Below are 21481 nucleotides of genomic sequence, written 5' to 3' on the forward strand. Positions count from 1 at the left end.
GCTGGCAGAGCGCTCAGGATTACGTTTCCCAGGCTCCAGCGTTATATTTTGTGTAAACCCTCGAAGAATGAATCCACAAGGCTTGTCTTATTAAAATGAAGTCGGTCCAACAGGTGCTGTAAGGAACGCGGGGTAGGTGAAGTACAGTATCCAGGAATCCATGACCGGCAAAAGGTTTTTGGTCTTAGGGAACAGGACAGACACCTAATAGCAGTTAAAGGGGTTATCGAGTGCTCCAAAAAACATGGACACTTTCTTTCAGAGACAGCACCACTCTTGTCTCCAGTTCAACGGAGCAGCAAAACCTCACCCAAGCTGGAGACAAGAGAGGGTCTGTCTCTGGAAGGAAGTGGCCATGTTGGATAACCCCTTTTAAGGGCACCTCCTGATCAATCATGAAAGTGAAAATCTGCGCTACCCGCATTTGTGGGCAAGTTTATGAAACCACAGGAGCATGTTCTTCCCAGGAGACATGATGGTCATCCAAGATCCTCTAATGTCCCCACAGAATTATAAATACTAGGGAAACAATACACCACTCGATCATTGGAGTTCCCAGAAAGATAAAAAAAGGATATTTAACAATTCTTGTAACATAATTCTTAAAGGGGAACTATCGGCGGGTTGGACGAATCTAGCCAGGTGATGGCTCCATAGTTGGTATGTGTTACCTTCAACCTCGGCGCCATTGCCCTGTTTGCTGGGAAATCCGCAGTCCGGTAAGACTGGTAGGAGCTCTAGGGGTGGGGCTACGCTACGGTGGTTACCCTAACCCCACCCCCCAGTGCTCCTAGTCGCCTTACCGAACTGACGATTTTACAACAAACAGCCCAGTAACGGCGCAGAGGATGAAGACGACAGATATACCTTGATAACCGATGACCTCAGGTAAGGTCCGCCAGGCATCACGCAGTCACCTGATCTGTCCCATTAGTACTGGCGGTTGGTTTTCACTTCACATGAAAGCAATGGGGGTTGTGGGAAAGTGTCTGCACTGTTGAATGGCAACAGCAGGGTCACAGTTCAAAGAGGAAACCAGGAAGGAATCAGATGCATAGAAAAGGAATACGGTGATGGAAGCTTCTTTACTAAAAACAGCATATTTGTTCTCCTCCTATGGTACATATCTGATTATACCTTCTTTGCATTGAGACACCAACCCTTCTCTGCTAGTCAAGGATCCCTAAAGTAGAACACCTATGAGCAGCTCCATAACAGAGTTGGAATCTTCTACGGCTTAAGACATGGCCCGTATCCTCAGGCTCCATTGTTGGCCTAAAGACATAAAGTTGGTAACGGTCTCTATTCAAGAAGGCTACCAGTATGCTACCCCCAAGTGTGACATAGGGTTGGCTTGTGATTACACAGGTGTCTATCCTATTCCCCCCAAAAATAAAGACAATACAATAAAATTCTGCAAACTGCCCATTGCCTTTGTTCTTTAGGGGAACCTACATAAATGAAGCACATACAGTCCTATGACCAGACAATACTTCCGCAGACTGACAGAATCCACTCAACAGTAACGCAGGGCACTTTTCCCACCGTCCTTTCGTTACAAGAAACAGCAAAATCACATCATCACAATGGATGGAAAAAAAGAAGCCCAAACACACACACATGCGATTTCCATGTGATCCAAAACAAGTCAAAACAACCCAAAAATAGCCTTCAATGTTCTAGGCCACACGGAAGCTGCGACAGACGGATGTTGAAAGATACAGCTGCACGGGCAGAAGAGAAATCACAAAGGCTTCATTCCAGTTTAATGTCATTTAAGCTCAATGTATTCCCTGGATATTTACATCAACAACAGATCCAGGAGGAGAGGCTGAAAAAAGGCGGAAATCGACAGGAAAGAACTGTAATATAAAGACGCACTTCAGTCAGCGGCAGAATAATCGACTATAGGGGAATTTGTATACCCAACCACCAGCATTGTCCCACATCGCTTTAATTTTTTTACGTGAATGGATCGGCACCAGTGCTGCGGTCCTTTTTCTGAAGTGGCGTCCAGTTCCTGTGCACATCGCAAGTCTATTCCTGGGCACCAGCCTGGCATGAAGCACTGGAGGCGGGCCCACCTACACCCAGTATGATGAAACCCCCTTGATTCTAATGGAGGGGAGGTAGTCACATTGGAGGCCAACGGGCCAGGTGAGGGAACCGAGCACAGATTCAAAAAAGGACCACGGCACCAGCATCCTCACGCTGGCGCCGATCCATTGATGTAAAAAGCTTAAAGCGATATACCTGATAATACATTCGCTTTAAAACAGTGTGCTTTTCATACTCTTTCATACATCCGCAGTCCCACAAGTAGCTGCAGACCCACATCTATGGGCGAGGCCACTTATGTGCATGTGCAGCTGTGTGAAAGGTCACAGACCCCTGCATTTAAAATGGGGGATCCAAGGGGCTCCCCAGTATTTTTGGTGGCACAGATCTCGGCCCCCGTAGCATATACAGATATGTTGCTTGGGGACATAGAAAATTGATGGTTCTTCATTCTGCCCATAGCTGCAGTCCTGCAGCTACAGACAGGATTAGCAGATATCTGAAAGGGGCCTAAGTGTTGTGATCAGCTATGAAGTCATCATTTAGTCATAAGACACTCTGATCACGAGAACAAATCAGGAGACGTCCGCACTCAAGTACCTTAACTCCCACTCATTCTGCTGATCGCTCGTGGTCTGGACACTCAGATCCCGACCGATAAAGACTTTTGACGTGTCTCATTGACCCTGAATCAATGAATACCTTCCTTTTAATAACTGACCGCTCCAGCGCTGACATATCATGCTTTTCATTGATAGGCAAATTAGGAATTTCATGTCAGAGGTGGAGATGACAATACAGTCTAATGGCCGTCAACCATCAGCTCCAGGAGAAGTAGTTTACGTTATACCCTAACAACTATTCAACAGTGTCCGCGGCTCTCAGCAGCAAATAGAGCTGACAGATTCCATTTAACTTTTAAATTACCACAGCATGGCCATATGAGGGATTGTTTTTTTCTATTTCTAAAGGGACCCATATTTTGGGATTTAAAAATTGCAATCACCATGTAGTACAAAGGCAGACTTATATTTTCTGGGTCTCTATCTAGGGTTCTGTGACCCAATCTATGGCAAAACACCAATATCATCATAAACCACAAAAATAATGGAAAAGAGTTAAAGGACAACTCCCGCGGGACCCCCCAAAAAAAAAAAACACAGACACACACACAGACACCATACTCACCATCCCTCCGGTGATGATCGCCACTCCATTCGCCCGCCGTCCGCCTCACCGTCACCGCCGTCCAGCGATGTCTCCGATTTGCGCACCGGCAGCCTTTTCATTGGCTGGAGCGCATCACATGGCTTCCAGCAACCTCAGCCAATTAGGGCTGACGAAGCTGGAAGCCATGTGATGCGCTCCAGCCAATGAAAATGCGCACCGGCAGCCTTTTCCGTCCCATTCACTCTCTATGAAGACACAGAGGAGGAAGAAGACCCGGACCGCCCCCCGGCTCTGACGTCGTCGTCACCAGATGCCGCCCGGGAGAAGAGGACCGTGACGATCGTAATAGGTAATGTATATATTCTTTAACTTCCGGGCGGGGGGGGGGGGGGGGGTCGGGGATTTAACCACATTACAAAGTTATATAACTTTGTAATGTGTGTTAAATAAGCTAAAAACATTTTTCGTGGGAGCTGTCCTTTAAAGGTGGTCTCACAGCTTGTGGGGCAAATAATGAGGCACAAGAACGTCTTCTTTGTGCCGATCAGGGCAGGCAACGTCTAATGCTGGATGTATACAATGAAGACCTAGTGTTCAGCATACACAGTGCGCCAGTTACTTCGTACACATTGTTCTATACAAAAGGTGAAACGGGCCCGCTGTTCACAAAAAAGAAAGTGTACAATGAGTTACACACAGAATCACAAATCAGAAGTGTTCCCTCCCTCATACTGACATCTAATCCGCCTTTTGAGGCAAAAAGCAAAACAAAAAAAACAACAACAAAGAACACTGAATCTCCTGAACACAATATACGAGGGCGCTCCAACACACAATATCAGTGAGAACTGAAAAGCCACAATACAACATTGTAATAGTTAAATCTTCGTGCTATTGTACGGACACAACCTTGTCAGTACAGTAGCGCAGAAATTTAGGCAGTTTCGGAGCCAGCGACATAATCATGAACGATTGTGCCGGGAGTTCCGAAGACCGTTCTGTAGCACATGGCCTGTATACATAGACTGTGCGCGGAGCGCGTGAATGTAGTGTATGGGTCCTATTAGACAAAGCAATTTTTAACAATTAAGGATCACAAACGAGATTGTTTATCGTTAACCTGAAATCATTTACCGTATTGCACAGAACGATGGTCGTTGCTTACGATTGTTATTACGATCCTTTACTCCATCTGCTCCCAGCAAAAGGAGGAACGAGGCGCAACAAATGCAGAACTACAGCGAATGAATGTGGAATTACAGCGAATTGGAACAATAATCGTACGTGTAAACGCAGCAAACGATCAAACGACGAACGAGAAATCGTTCATTTTGATCTTTCAACATGTTATCAAATAGTCAGGGGGGGGCGATCAGAGCGGCGGGGGTGGCGGGGGTGTTGATCAGAGCGGCGGCGGCGGCGATCGGGGTGGTGCAGGGGGCTGCGGTTGACCGCGGGGCCGGGCTGCGGATAAGCAGGGGGCCGGGCTGCGGGAGAGCCGTGCTCCGGGCGTGCGATCGCAAAACGATTTTTCCGTACGATATATCGTACCGTCTAAACGCTGATCGTTATGAAAAAAAAAAAATCATTACTCCAACATCGTTAATCGTACGATCGGGCCAATTATCGTTTCGTGTAAACGCACCATAATAGGGTCAGATCTAAATTAATGATCAACGACACATGAACGATTTTTCGATCATTGCCAGCAATTACACAGGACGATTATTGTTTAAATTTAAATGATAATTTTCTGCACGATTATCGTTCCCTGTAATAGGGCTCTTAAGTTTATGGAGCCTAAGTCTTGCAACAAGCCGGACTGAGTTTGGGAGTGAGGCACTATATAGACTGTATTTAGAGATTAGTGGGGATCTAGGCCCCCCTGGGGCTAATAAAAACTTCTGATGTTACATTAATGCTTTAACATGATAGATATAGATAGATAGATATCAAAACCCCATTATCTGTCTTATTTTACACTTCAGATGAACAACAGATGAGCGAACCCGAGCGTGCAGCATTTGAATACCGGTGGCTGAAAAAATTGTATGCAGCTCTAGGGAGTCCTGGTAAACATATATAAAGCCTACGGCTATATCCATGTCTTCCGGGCAGCCTTAGGGCTGCATCCAACCTCTTCAGCCACCGGTAATAAAATGCTGCACACTCGGGTTCGCTCATCTCTAATGAACGTGCATATTTTATGCTTTTACAGCAAATGATCAGCACCTTCCTCCTTTCTGGGCCCGTAATAGATCAAAAAATGCTGATAACTATTATTTATATAGAGCCGCGACCACAAGCTGCCGAGAGAATCAACTTAAAGCAGATGTCAGCTGGAAACGTCATATGTAAGGGCAACGTATTACAGCTACAAGTCCATACTCCATGTAACCAAAATATCACAAAAACATTCTGTATCATTTGGCCAATAGCAGACTTATAACTATGAGCCCGCTGCACTATTAAGCTCATGAACTTTTACAGTTGTCTTATTAATCAAATGACTTAAATATTTTTGGGGTTGTTTCAGCTATGAGAACAGACCAAACAAAAATATAAAAAATATTTAGGATAATGTTTCTCAGCTCCACATCACTGCTAGATGTTTGACTAAGGGCCCTATTCTACCGGACGATTATCGTTCAGATTATCGTTAAATCATTCGAATCTGAACAATAATCGTTCGGTTGAAATGCAGTTGATTAACGACCGAACGAGAAATCGTTGATCGCTTTATAAGACCTGGACCTTTTTTTATCGTTGCCCGTTCGCAAAATGTTTGCATTGAATAAGACATCGTTCGGTCGTTTGCAATAGAAACGAACGCAATAGCGAATAAATAGCGAAGAGAAACGATCGCAATTACGATCATAAGTAACGATTATCGTTCCATGGAAATGACTGAACGTTTTGAGGTCTTTCGCAATAGCGGTTGTTTGAGATCGTTAACGATTATAGCAGGTACATCGCTTTAAGATTTTATCATCAATAGACCGGCGCCAACACAGGATGCCGATGTCCTTTTTTTTGAACCGTGGCCTGGTTCCCATGCGCGGCGCCAGTCGGAGCAGAAAACCATACCCCTCTATGACGCAGCTCCATTAGAAGCAATGGAGCCGTGTCACAGAGTGGAAGCCCGCCCCCAGTGCTCCAGGCCGCTGTTTAAAAAAAAAAAAAAAAAAAAAAGGTCCTCGGCACTGGCATCCCCGTGCCGGCACCAGTCTATTGATGTTAAAATCTTAAAGGGGACCAATCACGGCGAAAATCCATCTTAAGATAAGGAAACGTGCTGGCACATCACCCAGCACGTTTCCCAAACATTCTCCTGTAACCTCCGTGCCCCCCCTCCATCAGTCAGTTATCTTACTTTGAAGAAGTCCCGCGCTGTATGTAAATTTCTGGCAAGTAGTCACGGTGGGCGGATTTATTCATGGTGGGCAGAATCAGTCACAGGTCCTGGGCGTCTGTAATGGCTGTAATCAAGTCGTCACCCGCCTTACTGCGCATGCGCGGACTCCGGAAGACGTCGGCGCTGCGTGCGGATGATGTCAGCGCGCAGCCGACGTGAAACGCAAGCCGCCGGGTCACGTGGATGGAAGGCAGACCTCTCAATCACACCCCTCTGGGCGTGATTACAGCCATTACAGACGCCCAGGACCTGTGACTGATTCTGCCCACCATGACTAAATCTGCCCACCGTGACTACTTGCCGAAAATTTACATACAGCACAGGACTTCTTCAAAGTAAGATAACTGACTGATGGACGGGGGCACGGAGGTTACAGGGGGATGTTTGGAAAACGTGCTGGGTGATGTGCCAGCACGTTTCCTTATCTTAAGATGGATTTTCGGCATGATTGGTTCCCTTTAAAGCGATGTACCTGCTGGTACATCGTTTTAACAGTCAGCTTTAACTTTCATCAGAACTCCAACAATGCATTCTGCTAACTGACAGAACTCTAAATTCAACTTTAAAGGACAACTCTGGTGCTGAACAAAAAAAAACTGAACTGAAGCTCAAGTTTTTTCTTCACTTCCTGGTTTGGGTTTCCCATGATGCACTTTGTCTCCTGTGATGTCTAACTGACTCTGTAAAACTGTTAGATGGCTTAAATCTTGTTCAGCCAATCAGAGCTAAGCAACCAGAGTCATCTGACAAAGGGAGGCTGGCCTAACAGGGATTAGACCAGTTTCCCTCTTGATGATGTAATGGTCACAAAATGGCTGCCACAGAAAACCCTGGGGTCAACAATCATTAGGTAAGAATGTTTTTACTTCCCTTCCTGGTGGGGGATTGAGGGGGGAAAAGATAGGGAAGGGGGGCAGATAGGTGACTGAAGCATATAACAAGTTATATAACTTTGTAATGCGTTTCAATTACTGGGAAAAAGATTTTCGCCGGAGTACCCCTTTAAACACTAAACAGAAGAGAACACATCTTAAACCCAAAATAGTATAATATAAGGGAAGCAAACCATTACTGAAATGACTGCACATTTACACGGCTTCTAAGCGTGAATAATACATTGCGTAGCTTTCACACCCATGGTAAATAAAATGGCCGGCTTTTTCACGGCAGCAGCGCTGCTTAGCATCTATTAATCGCCTTCTCTAGGAGACTTCAGGCCTAAGAGAAACAACATAAGCACAATCTATTATAAAGGATTATTAAATTTTAATGTATATCCTCAGTAAAATCCCTAAAGGTAGAGCTCAGAAGCAATTAAACACTGTTCTCCATGCGCTGACATCATCGCCACGGTCTATGGAGGATTCTTCTTCCTCACGAGACCTCTCTATTAATAAGCCTAGGAAAATTATTAACGGCGCAACAGCAACCAGTCTCGTCCCACCTGAGGAATAAGCGAAGGCACAGGCAGCATGGAAACCATCACAATACTGTAGCATGCTGCCCGTCAATAAACAGCATTGTAAACATTCAGACACCAGACGATGGACAACTTTAGACATGAGGGACACCTATGGGTTTCACAGAATAAAAAAAGTACAGTATGCAAACTGGACAGCCATCCATTATAAGTTCTAATACCGCAATAATTTTGGCGTCCAAATTAAAGTCCCATGCAATAAAAGGAATAAGCTAAGCCTTCGAGTCGCTGGATTGTTTTGGAATCTGGTGCCAGAGCTGTCTGACCTTTGGCAAATCTCTTTATCTTACAGTTAAAACACTTTGCTTTTGAGAAATAAATGTGTCTCATTATAAAGACCTAGCGCTGTGTGGTAACGGCGTTCACTTTCTACCATCGCTGTGCTATATGACGGTGGCACAGGAGCGGCACGGACAAGAACCTAAAAAGGATGTTATTCTGGAAAAAGAGTCTTTATTCTATGAAATATAAATCACTTAAAAGGGGTCGTTCAGCAAAGTCGTAGCCATGACTGCCAGGGCTGGGGGGGGAGGGGGGTCATGACGGTGATGTATACTTACCTGTACCGCTGCTGTCAGCATTTTGAAAACATCCAATGATGTGCTACTTCCACCGGAAATGGACGCTCAGCATAAAGCCTATGCAGACCAGCTATTTCCTATGGGAATGTGACATCATTGATGCGGACAGTGTATTTAGTTGCGAGAAACCCCCACGCCCTCCACTGCAATACTGTATGTGGGAACAGATTTCTTGCGCAGCACGTGCACACGCCGACAGAAGATCATGTTGCTGCTGAAACCTAATAGGCGCTGTGCATGCAACTCACCAACGCCTGTGATATTTCCACGGCAATCTGAACTTGCGCCGGCAGCCGCTACTCTAATTTTAGCGGCTGCAAAATGCCCTTGGCTCATGAACACATTCATTCACACCTTATGTACCTTCATTCACAACTCTATCATTGCACTAACCCATGGTGAATACACCTTCAGGCCCCATTCACACGTCCGTGTCAGTTTTTACTGTCAGGAAATCCTGATCAGGAGGCCTTAAATGTCATCAGGATAGTATCAGGATTTCCTGACAGTAATCCGTTTTTACCATCAGGAAACCATCAGGAAAAACCTTCAGGATTTCCTGATGAGATAATATTGTCTAGTATGCCAACATAAATCACAGGTACCCGTGTACCTGGATGGCCACAGGCTGCAGAACTACAACTCCCATCATGGCCTGTCAGCAAGGCATGATGGGAGTTGTACGTCTGCAACCTGGATGGCCACAGACTGCAGAACTACAACTCCCATCATGGCCTGCCACAGAGCCATGATGGGAGTTGTACTTCTGCAACCTGGATGGCCACAGGCTGCAGAACTACAACTCCCATCATGGCCTGTCAGCAAGGCATGATGGGAGTTGTACGTCTGCAACCTGGATGGCCACAGACTGCAGAACTACTACTCCCATCATGGCCTGCCAGCAGAGCCATGATGGGAGTTGTACTTCTGCAACCTGGATGGCCACAGGCTGCAGAACTACAACTCCCATCATGGCCTGCCAGCAGAGCATGGTGGGAGTAGTAGTCCTAAGGGGTAATCTCACCTGTCCTGGATCCTGCTCTGTCGGGGCCGCGAGGTTGGCGTCCGGGTCCGGGTCAGAGTGCAGTGCTGAGGTCCGGGCGGCGGCGGCGGTCGGAGGTGCGGAGCATGGTGGTGAGTTCCCGGGGGGTGCGGGGGCGGGAGAGGGTCAGATGACAGAGAGCCAGAGTTCCGGTGGTGAGTGGCGGCGGCGGGGGGTGGGGCGGGGGGGTTGGGGCGTTGGTTTTAGTGTGCGGTGCGGTGCGTTGCGGTGCGGGGGGGATGGGGGTGTGCGGGTGATCGGACGGCGGCCGGGGCTGGCTCTCTACCAGTCCGGAATCGCGGGCACTTTCCTGATATACATCAGGAAAATGCCCGTGATTCCGGCGCTCCCATAGACTTCTATGGGGGCGTCCGTGCCGGATTTCCGGACGAAAATAGGACAGGATCTAAAAAATCCGGTCCTATTTTCCGGAACGGACACCCTTCCGGAAAAATCCGGAAGGGTGTCCGTGTCTAATGTTAGCCTATGAGTCCGGGAATCCGTCCGGATTTCCTGATAGGAAATCCGGACAGATTTTCCGGACGTGTGAAGGGGGCCTCAGGGCTTTTCTTCACTACTCATCATTAGAGATGAGCGAACCAGCCGGATTTCTGGTTCGTATGAATCAGAAATCTCGGCGGCTGACTCCCTCTGTCTGCCGGCTCCGTGCAGCGGGTGGATACATCGTAAGGAACGCCTGGAAAACTGGGATACAGCCAATGCCAATGGAAAGTAGAAAACAGTGCCTAGTTCAGTTTCCAGCCCTCGCCATATATACAAAAACAAAAAAATGCAATGGCGTGCCATCTGCAAATAGTGGATACCACTCCACCACGGTAAGGTGGCCTCATACACGTAATGGGCCCTTCACTAACTGTGGCCTCTGCTTGGCTAATATTAATCCTATACTCTGGGTGTGCAGGATCCAACAAAGGTTGGCCAAAATAACACTTGGTAATGTGCTCCTCCCATCCCACCCTGGGTGTTATTTTGGCCAGTATTGGTTGGACCCAGCACACCCAGAGTATAGGATTATTATTATTAGCCCAGCAGAGGTCGGGGTCAGTGTAGGTTCCATCCCATGTATGAGGCCACATTAATGTGGTGGGAAGGTGCACACTATCTGCAAGTGGTACGCCAAGAGGCTCATTATTTTTATGGAGATTTTCTTAAGCAGATAGCAGGATCTGCTTTTAGTGATTTTCATATCTATTTTAGGTTTATATCTGTTGTATTTTTTCTGTTTTTGTGTGTTTGCATTTTCAGCCATAGCAACGTACTCCTGCCGTGTGTAAAAGCTGTTGTAGGAGAACTGACCAAGGTTTATTTTTGTCCTCCCCATATATATTGGCTCTGGCCATGACCCAGGGCTATTGCCCTCCACCTTCTTCAGTCTCTAAGGGTACTATTACCCGGAACGATAATCAGCCCTATCTGGCCGATTATCATTCTGTGTAATAAAGACAACGATCAGCCGATAATTGTTGTCATCGGCTGACTGTTGATATAGGTTCTGACCTATAATTGTCGGGCGCCGACCGTGCATCGCTACATGTAATAGCAGTGCGTGGTCGGCACTGACGATTAGCAAAGAAGAATACATTACCTATCCAGGCTGCAGGGCTCCTCTTGCCCTGTGCTTCTCCCCGGGTCCCGCGCGCTCTAGCTTCAGAAAGGCCTGTGTCTCAGCTGACAGGCCGCTCAGCCTCGGTAACGATGTCCTTGCAGCCCTTGTTAAACGATTATCGGGCCGTGTAATAGGCCTAGTAAACGAGCGCCGTTCTAGCAGATCGACACTTGTTTACATTTATTAACGGGTCTTCATCAGCCCATGTAATAGTACCCTAAGACTTGACTATATACAGTATTTACAGAATAGGTTTGGCTATCTGTTGTTGAGTCATGTATCACCCATCACCCACTCTTGCCCTTTACTCATCCACAGAAACGGTCACACCACTTCCTCTTGCTTGTATTGTTGTTTTGCACATTAAAACAGCAGCTCGGTCACAAAGCAATACTGTCTGATCACAGCTTCCTCTGCAAATACTGAATTCCAGCTACAATACGGAATCTGCAGGGGAAGCCCCTATGCGTTATTACCCATTCTCATTCATCTAGGTATTATATATTCATTTTATTTCAGTGCCCTGAATGTGAATCCATCGCTATTACACTGTCACTATATAACAAAGAATATCAATTATAATGATGGGTTTAAAGGTTCTGAGTGGGTGACAGCTTTCATAATACACTATATAATGCATGCCATAGAGCAGCATTTCCCAAGCTGAAACCCTCCAGCTGTCACAAAACTACAATTCCCATCATGCCTAGGCGGCCAAGGTTGTATCCGCTAATTACAGAAATTTTAGACCCTCTGTGTTAATGGGTGCCTGAAAAGGCTGCTTTATTCCACACACTGCATTAACGTATGGGAACGGCAAGTATTACCCAGTGGCACTAGTGCACACACATGTTCAGTATTCATTTTTTTTTCCCCCAAGTCCGTAGATTCCTCCCGCTATCCTCCCGTAAAATCCGCTAAAAAATTACTGATCGGGCATATGTAGTGCATCCAGATTTTTGTAAATGCTTTTTTTTCCCTTAACATGTCAATTATAACTCATCCGTATTTTTTACGGAAATACAGATGCCAAACGGGTTACAATTCATAAAAAATAGCGGATCCCATTTATTTCTATGAGAGTATCCGTAAAATAAAAATCTAGATCTGCACTAGGACATGTTTTTTTCTTGTTTGTTTTTTCCAGCATTGGTTTGCGTCCTTATAATCTACTGATCGTGTGCATAGCCCAATAGACAAAAATGTGCACTAACACGAATACGGAAATACGGATCCGTAGATTACGGGATGTGTGAATAAGGCCTTTGTGTTGAACGGACCTGTTAAAATGTTCAGGTTTCGTAACGGTATTCAAACCCGACGCTTGGCATTTAAACACCGGTGGCTGCAGAAGTTGGATGCCGCCCTAGGGCCGCCAGGAAAACACAGATACAGCCTATGGCCTATGTCTGTATCCATGTTTTCCAGGACTCCCTGGGTCGCATCAAACTTCTTCAACCACCGGTATTCAAACGAAGAGTGTTCGGGTTCAGATAACATTGCCGAACCTGAACATTTTGACAGATCCACTCGACACTAATGTCTCTTCTGTGATAAAACAGAGGTCATCCTGGCAAAGGTGTTTCTCACACAAATTAGATGAACTGTAATCCCCCTAATAGTCATAAAGGCTTCTATACCTCCTTACTCATCAATTACATGGAAAACACATAAAACTCGAAAATTCCCAGGAGTCCATTGAAATTCCCCTGACTCTGCATCAATAGGAACTGACAGGTGACAGCTTATCTAACATTCTGTGTAACCCAATACTAAAGCGGATGCACGACATCAAACCCACCGCCATCTAATCTGGCCTGTATATTGATAGGATGTGTCATAACTGTTTGATCAGTAGGTGGTCTGACCTTTTGGGATTCCCACTCATCCCAAAGATCAGAAAAGAAGGGAAGCAGGCTCCGAGTAAGCCATGCAGAGTCCCAGGAGTCCATTACTCTTTGCTTTACTTGTAAGGATGCTCGTGCTTAAAGGGGTTATCCTTGCTTAGAAAAACAACATCTTTTTTTCTTTGGAGTGAATGAAGCTGAATTGTAATAGCACACACAACCGGAGGACAGGGGTGGTGCCGTTTTTGTAAGAATATAGCTGCGTTTTTAATGGCTGGGCCTGGTTACTCCGGCTCACTTGCATGATAGTATTTGCACTATTAAGCTGTTTAACGCACCCACTAACGACCAAGGAACGGCCGAACGATTTTTTATTACACCCAACGACTTGCAAAAGATGTACGAATGTCCAACGATAAAAATAGGTCCAGGTCTCATCAAATTTTCAACGATTTCTCGTTCGGCTAATCGTTTACTGCTATTCAACTGAACGATTATCATTTAGTTCCGAACAATTTAACAGTAAACCGAACGATAATCGTCCCGTGGAATAGGGCCCTTAGACCGCCATTGGTCTGGATTACCATCATATAGTACTACATTGCCCCTACTACATCAGTTGATGAGGATGCTGACCCCCACCAACTCTTAAAATGACTGGCAGGGTTAGCAGCTGTTATGGCACTGTAGTGTTTTATTAAAACTAAATATTGGCCCATATTGGCCAGTCCCATTGAAATTGGCAGGTTAGATTTAGAATAAAATTAGAGCATATATACAAGGGGCAGAACTGAGATCATCAGGTAAAGTGCATGAAACAGAGGGGGAGCCCCAAACCCCCACACAGCAGATTCACTGCCAAGTTCCCGCAACTAAAAATGAGTTCACTATATCTGAATAGTTTGGTTTCGTAGAATGCACGTGGATTTCTTCAAGTCTGGCTCACATGAGCTTGACAGTCGGAGAAATGTGCCACATATGAGGTTCATATACAAGGTATAAAAGAGTGCTTAATATGCAGATAGAAGAGCTGGGTCGACATTATGGCCAGTGCACACATCTGCCCTCCTACCGATTTAATTACGATAAGAACGCGTCTTCACAGTCCCAGAACACTATACAGTGCTGCCTTTCCGAAACACAAGAAACCATGGTGATCAGGGTAATTGTCAGGTTTATGACATCAGAGACAGTGGTGAGATTCTCACGCACACTGAGTCACGCCATCCGCACCACTTCTCACGACTCTCCAGGCGTAACACTCAGAAACGTAGTTTCATTTGCACCAAGCTGACAACGTGTCACATATTGCACTCGGGTTTAATTGCTCATCTAAATTCCTGAGGTCTTCAGCATCTAATAACAGAAATCCCAAGTGAGCTCTACTGCAATACATTCACTATGGGCAACCCCCCCATCTGCAAGCGTCTCCAGCATCTAATAACAGAAATCCCAAATGAGCTCTGCCGCTATTTATTCACCATCAGCAAGCCCCGCACCAATACTATCACAGGCTTCACACATCAAAACTGGAGCAGGTCTTGGTTTGGTGGCCCTGGATGCCATTTTTATAGTTAACTAAACAATGCAAGAAAGACAAACTAAAGACTTAAGCCTCAATTACACGGGGCAACAGAGGAGCAAACAAGCGCCATCAGCTCCTTGTTCCCCATTGGCTGCTGCCGCTAATACCCACTGTAAGTGCAGGGGAGGCCGCAGGGAGGCTGCCCGGGTGATCGCTAGATCGTCCGGGCAGCCCATAGAGGATAGCGGCGGTCTGCTTCTGCCGCTTCTATTCCACTGTTGAAATACAAATGACAGCCAGCCAACAGTCGGCTGATCGTTGCCTTCTATTGCACGGGACGATTATCGGCCGTAAAGGCAGATAATCGTTCTGTGCAATAGGGCCTTTACAAATGGTGTATATTTACCAAGGGAGGACAGACTACCACTATGGCCCAGAGGGCATGCATACAAGAAGCTGCCAAGTGCATCAGCTTTATAACCTGCAGTATGATCATAAAGCCGTCCTTCTCTCTGATCTCGAGCCGCTTGTGCGAAAGGATCAACTTATAAATGTCATGTAAGTGCTGAACGGAAGAACATATATGGAGGCACTTCTATGGCTGCTATCTGAGCCAACGTCCTATAAAAACCATGTATAAATACCAATTTTGTCCGGGACCGAAGCAGAATTGAGTAACATCATAAAACTCCAACATTCGTTGTATAAAAAAGCCATAGTAGTCACTGGCAGCATACATGTACAACCAGTTAAAGGGAATGTATCACCTGTTTATCAATTAGAGCCCTTAACTGGTAGTGGTTGTTTTTTTTCTGATTAGATTTAAGAGTTTGCACGACTTCATTTTCTGATGACACATTCCTTTTAAGGGTGCGTTCACACGTACAGGATCTGCAGCAGATTTGATGGCCCACAGTTACTTTGTATTGAATCTGCAACTTCAAATCTGCGCCATCAAATCTGCTGTAGATCTACTGCAGATCCTGTACACGTGAATGCACCCTTAAGGGGTACTCTACTCCTTTACTTGATATACTTTTAGTGATTAGAGCCAGATCCTGGGACATGTTCTTATTTTCTAATGTTTCTTTTATTTTTATCTTTAAGACATTATAAGGGTTGCCATCTTGCCTGAGCAGTTTAAACAGTATTTAGTGATATGCTTTACGGCCTCATGGACATAGACACAATAAAGGTCTCTAGACCTTAGGGTTCTATTACACGGGCCGATTATGGCCCGATTATTTTAGTAATCAAGTGATCTGCTAGATCGGCGCTCGTTTATTCAACCTATAATTAGATGGCCCGATAACTGGGCAGTAAGGGCTGCATAGACATTGTTTGCAAAGTCCATGCAGCCCTTGCCCAAACACCCGATACCTTACTGCTCCTGGTCTTCTCTCCTGTGCCCCGCAGCTTCCCAGTCTCTGCGGCAGCAACATCTGAGCTCAAACACAGGCCGGGATCGCCGCACCTGAGATGCTGCAGCAGCTGGGACCGGGAAGCTTTGGAGCACAGGAGAGAAGACCGGGAGGGGGGAGAGGTTAGGTATCAGGCTCCAAACCTAAACCAACCATCAGCCTATGATCGTTTCACTGGCAGTTTATTGTCTCTATTACACAGTGATAACCAGCCCGGATCAGCAGATTATTGCTCTGCGTAACAGGGTCCTTAGTCTAGTATAGCATACATCTGTAAGCAAGACCTGTGGTAAGGTGATTCCACAGGGAGGGGGAGACTGAGTTGCTATTACCTCCTGGTGTCACCCTTTACTGTAATGCTGTACAGATGCCTTTCCAACACCCCCTACTCATTAACCCAGACAGAACAGAAGGCCCCTAGTGGGCAAAATGAAAACTGTGTGATTTCAGGGTTATTCTATAATATAGATAACAAAATAGGTTATTTCTAATGACATTCCCTCTGAATAGGAATATTAATATAGCAAGGATACAGAGCTAGTGTGCTGTAAACCATATGGTGTGCGCGTGCATCATCTTATTCAAACTCGAAATAAGAACGTTTGTTCACAAGTGACAAGGCGCTTCTACAACTAATCTTGCAGTGAGCACCCTTAGAATACTGACCAAATACAACATTATACAGGCTGCACACCATCTTAGCCACCATTCTCTATCACTTACCTTGTTGTAATGCCCCGTTCACACTTACCGGATCCGTAGCTGATTTTCTGCAGCAGATTTCATTTAATTAACTGAACACAACATCATATCTGCTGCGGATCCTGTAGGTGTGAACGCACCCTTAAGACATTTTTATCAGCAGGTGGCACCAGAGCAGAAGTTCCCTTCCTTCTTCCCTTTGATGCAATGAATGATGCCACATGCTCTCCACGAGGAGAAACGCTACCCCTAAATTTTGTCTAAAATAACTTCTCAAATTACAATGCAAGGATAGCTCATCACTGGCCAGCTCTGGAAAAGGCAAGCAACCAGCACAGACAAAAAAAATTGCTTAAAAAAGGGAATGTGTCATCAGAAATTACCAAATATTTTTATGTTAAACTTTTGTTTTTCTTTTTTGTTTTTTTTTAAGAATTTTTGAGTTTGTTTGTTTTTTTCTAATTTACCATTGTATTACCTATTTACAAAAAATCCTGAAATCTTGCAGGTTAAAATCTCATCGCTGGGGCTAAAACTAAGCTGAGACGTCCTGTCCTGTCTGTGGTGATAAAAGGAGGCTGCTGTGATCTGTACAGCATTGCAGCAACATGTGACACCAATAGATAGAGGAGGCAACAGCAGCTCCCTGTGTAATGACCTCTTCAAAGGTCACAGAGCACGCCCAGTAATGTTTCTTATTGATCTCAAAGGGACAGACTGTCTATTATCGTCTATGCCCATGAGTCTTGTAGTAAAGCATGTCACTGAATGCTGTTAAAAAATGCTCAGGCAAGATGGCGGCTTTCATAAAAATGTATTTAAAAAAAAAAATTACAGTCAGAAAAGAGATTAGAATAAAAGACAGTTTCATTATGTTTGTAATCAGTAAAAGAAGGTCACCCTTTTTGTTGTGCACAAGCACAGGAAATGTTCATATCTCAAGCCAGGGGTAGCGAACCTTGGCCCTCCAGCTGTTGCAAAACTACTGCAAAACTTTAGCTTTGGCTGTCCAGGCATGATGGGAGGTGTACTTTTGCAACAGCTGGAAGGTTAAGGTTCCCTACCCATTTTAACCAAAAACTAAAATTGACCAAAAAAAAAAAATAATCAGACTTTAATCTACTGGCCATGTCCCAGATATACGGTCAATAATAATCAAGAAACATAAACCTATAACGGCTTCTGTATAGTTACAACTCCTGGATTCACACACTCACTACTGGACGCATAGTTACTCACCAGCTGTAAACAAATGCAATAGTGCATTTTGTGAATTGGCAATATGGATTACCTTTTCATAAAACTACATTTCGACGCAAAAAAAAACAAACACAAAAACCTAAGAAACAATCTGATGTGCTTAGTAATGTCACATGCAGATACCATAGCGGAACACAAAGAGGTATGACTGGCCTATGTGAAAGCAGTATATTTTATGCCAAAAGCAGGTCTGGAACCGATCAAAATAAAAACAAAGCAGCTTCTACATTGGGTTCCTGTCCAGTCTGTAGCATTATATTCTGCATTTACGTATCATTCATAGGGCATATATGTGTACATGAATTCTCCATAGACTACTATCAAAAATTGTTAGGAAAACAACCTAAAATCTAGACGACTATGACTAAGGGCACAAACCTGAAACAAGTTAGAGGATAACTCGTTCCGAGTGTACTGAATGAAAGGGAACAGCAATCCCAATGAGTTAGGCCAATTTACCTGGGTTCAGGTAGTACAATCTTCTTACTTGCCCTGGCCGCCGGGGTGGACTTGCTCTTCTCCATAGCCATCAGATAGCTGACATCCGCCAGCACCGCTTCTAGGTCCGCCATGCTTTATGAATTACAAGACCACCAAAATCAATGGAAAAAAAAAAAAAAAAAAAAAAAAAAAGCAGCGATTCCTTCAAATATAATCCACAAAGAGTCCCAAACGTCAAGATTTAGGATGTGTTACATTAGGTTATAGTGACCCATGAACTCCCTAGGATAAAAAAAACTGTAGGAATCTGTAGGTTGTTGAAGTTCTAGGCCTTAGATAGTCCGCACCGCACATTATTCCTTCATTATCATAGAATAATTCATCCCTCCATCACTTGTGCTTAAGATAAAGTGTATTCCCGCAAGATAAAGGTGCAAGATGAATAAGAAGATGACTCCTTGTGCCGAGTGAATAGGAGGAAACCCAGAGTAGTCATTTAGCAGCAGCGACCGGAGCTCATCGCTTTCTGACTAACCGCTTCATTGTGGCTTTTGGCCCCATGTATGTTCCGTATCAGGCAGTAGTCAATGTAGGCTGAGCACAGGATTGCTTCAGGAGTTTTGCTTACAAGATGCCTTTCGATTCCTCTTCCGACACTGCAGATCTTATTGCATTCAAGCTCCCTGGGTTACGCTGCTTTGGCAGTGAGCGCCGGAGCCCTCCTATAATTCCAGAAGCCTATTTCTACAATGTGGATAAATATACAAATATAAAAAAAATAAAAAAATAAAAAAAGGGCTTTGCTTTCCTGCTGCAATGGCAGTCGCTACAGATTGCTTCCCTAACTGCACCCACATATAATACGTATCCAGGTTACATAAGAGATGACAGCATAATAGAACCCTAGATACATTAAAATTAAATAAAAAAAAAAAAAAAAAAAAACACAGCTCTACAAACACAATATCCGCTTCTCTCTGCAGTGGTGTGTGTAACAGCTGGATAAGTCTCTATGAAGACCTGACAAGAGGGGTCACAAAGCAGCTGGGGGTCTCCTTGATTACCTCGAGATTTAAGGCGATGGTTGTGTTTTTCCTAACATGCACACTGGCCGCTTCCTCCGGTGCTGACAGCCTCCTCTTCTTGTGTGCAGCAGCAGCGGGGCTGTATGACCATGAGCGGAGGAGAAGCCGTGATGTCTGTTACTTCCTCTCCTGTGTGTGATAGCAGAGAGCTGCCTGGAAAGCCTGGAGCCGGATCCTGTGCTTGTGCCGGAGCCGGAGTCTGCATTCTGTACACGCTGTGCAAATAGAGACGGCACAACACAGGCAGGCCCAGTGGTTGTCACTGGTGTAAAGCTCCTACACAATGCTACATCAGGTATTGTATGTGCTGCCGGCGACGGCTCGCTCCTGTCGCTGAGGAAACGTTATCAAGCAGCAGGCGGTGTTTTTTCCTTTCAATGGTCTATTTACATAATAAATATGTATGTATAGGACCGGCTGCCTCAAATAACAAGTCTCCATCACTTAGGCTGGGTTCACACTGGGTTTTTGCAGTCCGTTAAGTGGATCAGTTTTTACACACTCGCTTTTAACGTAAAGAAAGAAAGGGTCAACTATGTTTTTGTGTACGCTAAAAAAAAATAAAGAAAAGATCCATTTTGATCTTTTTTTTTATGATGGAACTCAATTCTTTTTTCTTTCTATAAAACGGATATGTTAAACGGACTGAAAACGCAATGTAAACCCGGACTTAAAGTCGTATTATATGGCACAATTTTCCAGGGGGAGTGAACACAGACCTATCAGATCAACGATCGCTTCCCCTTCATTCTCCGCTCGCTTTCTGAATCTTAGATTGTTTGGGTGGCCCATTGAAGTCTGTGGCTGTCTGCTGCCGCCATTCCTGTTACACAGAGTGACAAGCAGCAGACCGCCGCTGATGTGATCTTTCAGCATGTTAAAAGACCACGATCACCCGGCATTGTGCATGTCAGCTGGTTGTTCCCTTCACTCAGGAGTGTTTGGAGGGCAGAATGTGCAGGTGCACTAAGCGCTCCATTCATTGTAGTGCTCTTGCCTCCCCGTTCTTAGGATTGGAGGAGGATCCCAAAAGTCAGTAATAGGGTATAATAAGCTCAGATGGAAGTATCCCCCTTTAAGAGGGTTATTCAAGATTAGAAAAACATACTGTACCTACTTACTTCCAAAAAGATTGCCACACCTGTCCTCAGGATATGTGCGGTCTTACTATTTGTCTCTGGTCACTTCTATAGAACTGAGCTGCAATACCACACCCAAAGGGCGGACAAGAGTGACGCTGTTTCTAGAAGAAAGTGGCCATGTTGATCTAATCCTGGATAACACCTTTCATACAGCAATAGGTTTTCACTGTTCATAAAACTTGGCCACTCTCGCATGTATGTAGTAGTACAGATGCGTGGTCCCACACCGAATGTGCATCTATGACTACTTGAATTTGTATAATGAAGATGAAAACGTGACCTTAGGGCCTATTTCCACGTCCCGTATTTTATGGGAAGCCCTGTAGTGGAGTGTTTCCCCGTCCGACATCATGTATCAATATAATGCCGGGAGCGGGGAAACTGTTTGAATCACTGCGGCACTTAAATGACAAAGCCGCACGGCATCATAACCTGTATGTTATGAGGTCAATACAGTGTTCACTTTGGGGGAGATTTATCAAACATGATGTAAAGCAAAACTGGCTCAGTTGCCCTTAGCAACCAATCAGATTCCACCTTTTATTTTCAAAAGTGTCTGTGAGGAATGAAAGGTGGAATCTGATTGGTTGCTAGGGGCAACTGGGCCAGTTTCACTTTACACCATGTTTGATAAATCTCCCCCTATGTCGCTACCACAGTGTTCACCATGTCGGCACACTGCGCG

At 45.0% G+C, this 21481-nt stretch overlaps 1 protein-coding gene across 3 annotated transcripts in view; it reads right to left on the reverse strand.

The window, feature by feature from the left end:
- The window catches only part of GRK3 (G protein-coupled receptor kinase 3), a 223985-nt gene that overhangs the window by 177696 nt on the left and 24808 nt on the right, over positions 1-21481 (reverse strand). The window contains exon 1 of one of the 3 annotated variants that reach the window (XM_069961331.1): positions 18588-19763. The exons of 1 other annotated variant lie outside the window; for it this stretch is intronic. In XM_069961331.1, the coding sequence (XP_069817432.1) occupies positions 18588-18700 (113 nt within the window). In that variant the 5' untranslated portion in view covers positions 18701-19763. Of the gene's footprint in view, positions 1-18587; positions 19764-21481 lie in introns of those variants that run through there. One more of the 3 variants, XM_069961333.1, reaches the window with a different exon arrangement.

The sequence above is a fragment of the Dendropsophus ebraccatus genome, chromosome 3, assembly GCF_027789765.1.
Source record: "Dendropsophus ebraccatus isolate aDenEbr1 chromosome 3, aDenEbr1.pat, whole genome shotgun sequence".
Taxonomy (NCBI): Eukaryota; Metazoa; Chordata; class Amphibia; order Anura; family Hylidae; genus Dendropsophus; species Dendropsophus ebraccatus.